The 4,027-nt window shown below is 60.6% G+C and overlaps 1 protein-coding gene across 1 annotated transcript in view; it reads right to left on the bottom strand.

Annotated features, from left to right (window-relative positions):
- Positions 1-214: 214 nt before the first annotated feature.
- LOC103604359 (guanine nucleotide-binding protein subunit alpha-11) overlaps positions 215-4,027 on the bottom strand; it is a 7,343-nt gene continuing 3,530 nt past the window's right edge. Inside the window, exons 3-7 of the mRNA XM_008588919.1 lie at positions 4,015-4,025; positions 2,409-2,537; positions 1,779-1,908; positions 1,495-1,648; positions 215-717 (exon numbers count right to left, since the gene is read on the bottom strand). Of these exons, the coding sequence (XP_008587141.1) occupies positions 527-717; positions 1,495-1,648; positions 1,779-1,908; positions 2,409-2,537; positions 4,015-4,025 (615 nt within the window). The 3' untranslated portion in view covers positions 215-526. The remainder of the gene's footprint in view (positions 718-1,494; positions 1,649-1,778; positions 1,909-2,408; positions 2,538-4,014; positions 4,026-4,027) is intronic.

Here is a 4,027-nt window from a genome sequence, read left to right as displayed (position 1 = left end):
GGGTGGAGAAGACGTGCAGAAGCCCCGGCTGGGCATGTGGCGTCAACGCTGGCCAGGCCTCGGGCTGCAGGGGGGACACGGTGACCTGCAGCTGGGGCCGGGAGCTCCTGGCGCTTGGTGACGGGGGCTGAGTGAGGTCGGAGGTGCTGAGGGCACGGGGCACACGCTTGTTTCATCTCTGTGTTTCGTTTTTCTTTTCTTTTTCTTTTTTTTCTTTTTTTTTTTTTTAGAAAAAAGCGAGCCACAAGTCAAGGCCAGAAAAAGGCTGCCTTTGCCGCTGACAAAAGGTGAGAAGGTGCACGAGGTGTGAAGGAAGAAAGATGTACGTCCCCTGATAACTGTGAAATAAAAACCATTTGTTAAAAATATGAAGGAAAAAAAATCAACTCCTCCTGCGGGCAGAGACGTGAGACCGAGCCGAGGCGGCTGGACTGGCCGCTGGCCGCCTGCGCCGTGCAAGAAGGGCCGGTCCCTGCGCGTTCCCAGCCTCTGCTCCTCCCGCTCCAGCCCGCTGGGGGCGTGGAGGTCACACCAGGTTGTACTCCTTCAGGTTGAGCTGCAGGATGGTGTCCTTGACGGCGGCGAAGACGAAGCGGATGTTCTCCGTGTCGGTGGCGCACGTGAAGTGGGAGTAGATGATCTTGTCGCTGTCGGGGTTCAGGTCCACAAACATCTTCAGGATGAACTCCCGGGCTGCTTGGGCGTCCCGCTGGGGCCCTGGGGGAGGGGACGAGTGAGCGAGGCCCTCCCCCGGAGCCTGTGTGTGCCCAGCAGGGCTGCAGACAGCTGGAGATGGACGCCGGCCCTGCAGGGGCAGCTGCCCCGGCCCTTGCGACAAGCCCCAGCACAGCTGCTCTCATGGTTTATGCCACTTGCTCCAGGGTGAGCTGTGGTCTCGCCCTGGCTGACTGCAGCCCCCAGGGGCTCCACCAGCGCCCGCCCCACCTCCACCCCGGGGTCCACCCTGGCCCAGCGCCCCCAATCAGCCCTTCCACCTGCCCCTCAGCTGATCTCTACCCACTCAGCGCCCCAGCCTCAACCCCCCAGCCAGTGTCCACCACCCTCAGACAACATGTAAACGCCCTGTCCCCGCGGCTCCCACTCCACCACAGGGACAGGCCACATGACACACTCCCTGGCTGTCCCCCCAAGTCATAGTCAGGACAAGGAGTCCCAGAGAGGGTCAGGGCGGGCTAGAGGTGCCCAGCACTCTGTCCTGCCCCAGCACAGCCCCACGGGGACGACAGGAGAACAGAGTCTGAGTCCACCCGGTTCTGGGGGCCACGCAGGGGAAATGGGTCAGAGCATGAGGGGGTGCCGTGGCCCAGAGGCACGAGGACGCTCGGCTCGCGGCCAGGGTCCCCGGGCTGGAGAACGGCCGAGTGTGTGAGACCCCGCCTGTGTGAGGCCCCACTCCTGGAGACACCCCACTCCCGTGTGACCAACCCGTGAGACCCCTCTCGTGTGACCCTGCACGCCCCGGCGGGCACTCACCGTCAAACTCAGGGAAATAGTCCACCAGGTGGGAGTAGAGGATCTTGTCCTCCAGCAGGTCCTTCTTGTTGAGGAAGAGGATGACCGACGAGTTCTGGAACCAGGGGTAGGTGATGATCGTGCGGAACAGGGCCTTGCTCTCTTCCATCCGGTTCTGGCGGGAGGGAGGGGAGGACGGAAGCCACGCTGTGGGACAGGCCCTGCGCCCCCCACCCCGGGCTCAGCCCCGCACGGAGGGAGGCAGGGCCGGTCCCAAGCCCTCCCCTGCCCCGCGCAGCGCCCACCTCATTGTCTGACTCCACGAGGACCTGGTCGTACTCGCTGAGGGCGACGAGAAACATAATGGAGGTCACATTCTCAAAACAGTGGATCCATTTCCTCCGCTCTGACCTCTGTCCACCCACGTCCACCATCCTGCAAGGAAACAGCACCCCAGAGCGCTCGGTGACAGGGGGACTGGCTGCAGCCCTGAGGGCCAACTCTGCCATCGGAGTGGACACAGCTGGACATCATTACAGCAAGGGAGCCCCTAATATATGCAAGAGCCAGGGAGCCCCTAATGTCTGTGAGAGCCAGGGAGCCCCCACATCCGTTAGTCGGGAGAGACTCCCACACCTGTTAGAGACAGGAAAGCCCCCACATCTGTTAGAGCCGGGAGAGACCCCCACATCTATTAGTTCCTATCACTCCCTGCTCTGGCCAGAACTCCAGACCACCCCATCCACGTGCCCACCCCCGCAAGGCCCATGGCACCATCTCTCAAGGCCCCACCAGAAGGCCCTCTCCCCCAGGCAGCCCCTGCCACCAGCCCCCGAGTCCTGTAGCTCATTGCCTGCCTGTGACTGGATGACAGTTGCTTATTGATAATTGTGATCTCCTGTCCTGATCACCTGCTCCCTGAGGACAGCGGGTACCTGAAGATGATGTTCTCCAGGTCAAAAGGGTATTCAATGATGCCCGTGGTGGGCACACGGACCCGCAGCACATCTTGCTGTGTGGGCAGGTAGCCCGAGGTGGCGATGCGGTCAACGTCGGTCAGGTAGCTGCAACACATGGGGGGGGTGGGAAGGGGTGCTGCTCAGGCCAGCCTGCCAGGGAAAGCAGGGACACTGGGCTGTGACGCACACCGCCGGGGCTGGAGAAGCCAGGGGCTCTCGGGTTGGTAACAGGCCCCAGGGTTCAGATGGAGGCCTCCCAGCCATGTCCTGGGCAGGAAGGAGCGGGCTCATTCCCTGAGACTTGAGGGACAGAAACGGTCCTGAACAGAAAGAGCTCCCAGGACACAAACTCCCAATGGTTTCAGGGGCCTCTGCATAAAGCCACCCAGATGGACTATCCAGAGGGAGACAGCAACCAGCACAAGGGCTTCCAGAACAGAGGCCTGGGTGGGCTCAAGGACGGCTTTCTGGACGGCTGTTTAGAAATCATCTTATGATTGTACAATAGCTCAGCCGGTTAGAGCACAGTGTTACATCACCAAGATCAGAGGTTCAATCCCTGTACTGTCAGCCGCCAAAAGACAAAAATAAGTTAAAATATATACATATCTTTTTAGAATAGTTTCAGAATTACAGAGGAGTTGCGAAGATTATCCTGAAACCCAGCGTGAGCACCCAGGTCCCCTCTGCTCACGTCTCACACAAGAGGGCTGCGTGTCACGGGCAATGCACCAATGTCTCTACAGCGTCATTAACTGAATTCCACACTTTACTCAGGTGTCCTGTTTCCCCCAATCCTATTCCTGCCCCCAAGCCCCATCCAGGACCCCACAGGACATCTGGCCGACCATCTCCCCTGCTGCTCCGGGCTGAGACAGGTTCTCGGGCGTTCCTTGCATCCGATGCCCTGGGCAGTCCTGAGGAGGACTGGGCAGGAGTTTCAAAGGCTGCCCCTGGGTTGGGTTTGTCTGGTGTCTTCCTCACAGTCAGCCTGGGGAGTTGGGTACAGGGAAGACCACAGAGCCCAGCTTCCCTCTCAGACCTTTTCAATCCCACCCGAGAGGCCATGAATGGCCTCTGGTTCCAAATCTGTGTTCATCTGGGCTCTCCCACAACCAGCCCAGAGGCAGGAAACACAGGAAGAATGGGCATGAAGGGATGGGTAGGTGGCCAGGTCCTGCCCCTGAGGTCTCCCCCAGGACAGGGTCCACTGGCAGGGAGAGGGACCCTGGGCCTCCCTCAGACCAGGGAGGGAGCCAAGGAGCAGCCATGACCCCAGCACCTCGTCAAAGCATAGATGACCCTCTTATCCCAGGCCAGTGAGACCAGGAGGACTCTGACTTCTGATTAAAGCCATGAACGCTCACTGGTGGGTGATGTGACCCTGAGGACTGATGTGGCAGGCAGGGCTGAGATGGGCCAGGGCGTGTCCCCTCATCCCGCTGGCCTCCTGCACACCCAAACCAAGCAGGGCTGGTGTGGGCTGGGTGGGGTGTCACAGCCTGGGGTAGGGGGCAGGAGGGGTGCCAGAGGCAGCACCATGGGCTTCCAGAAAGGCGGTGGTGGGCTGCGCCCTACTCACTACTTGGCGGAGT

Source organism: Galeopterus variegatus, unplaced genomic scaffold, assembly GCF_000696425.1.
Source record: "Galeopterus variegatus unplaced genomic scaffold, G_variegatus-3.0.2 Scaffold5102, whole genome shotgun sequence".
Taxonomy (NCBI): Eukaryota; Metazoa; Chordata; class Mammalia; order Dermoptera; family Cynocephalidae; genus Galeopterus; species Galeopterus variegatus.
This window is presented reverse-complemented; position numbering and strand designations above follow the sequence as displayed.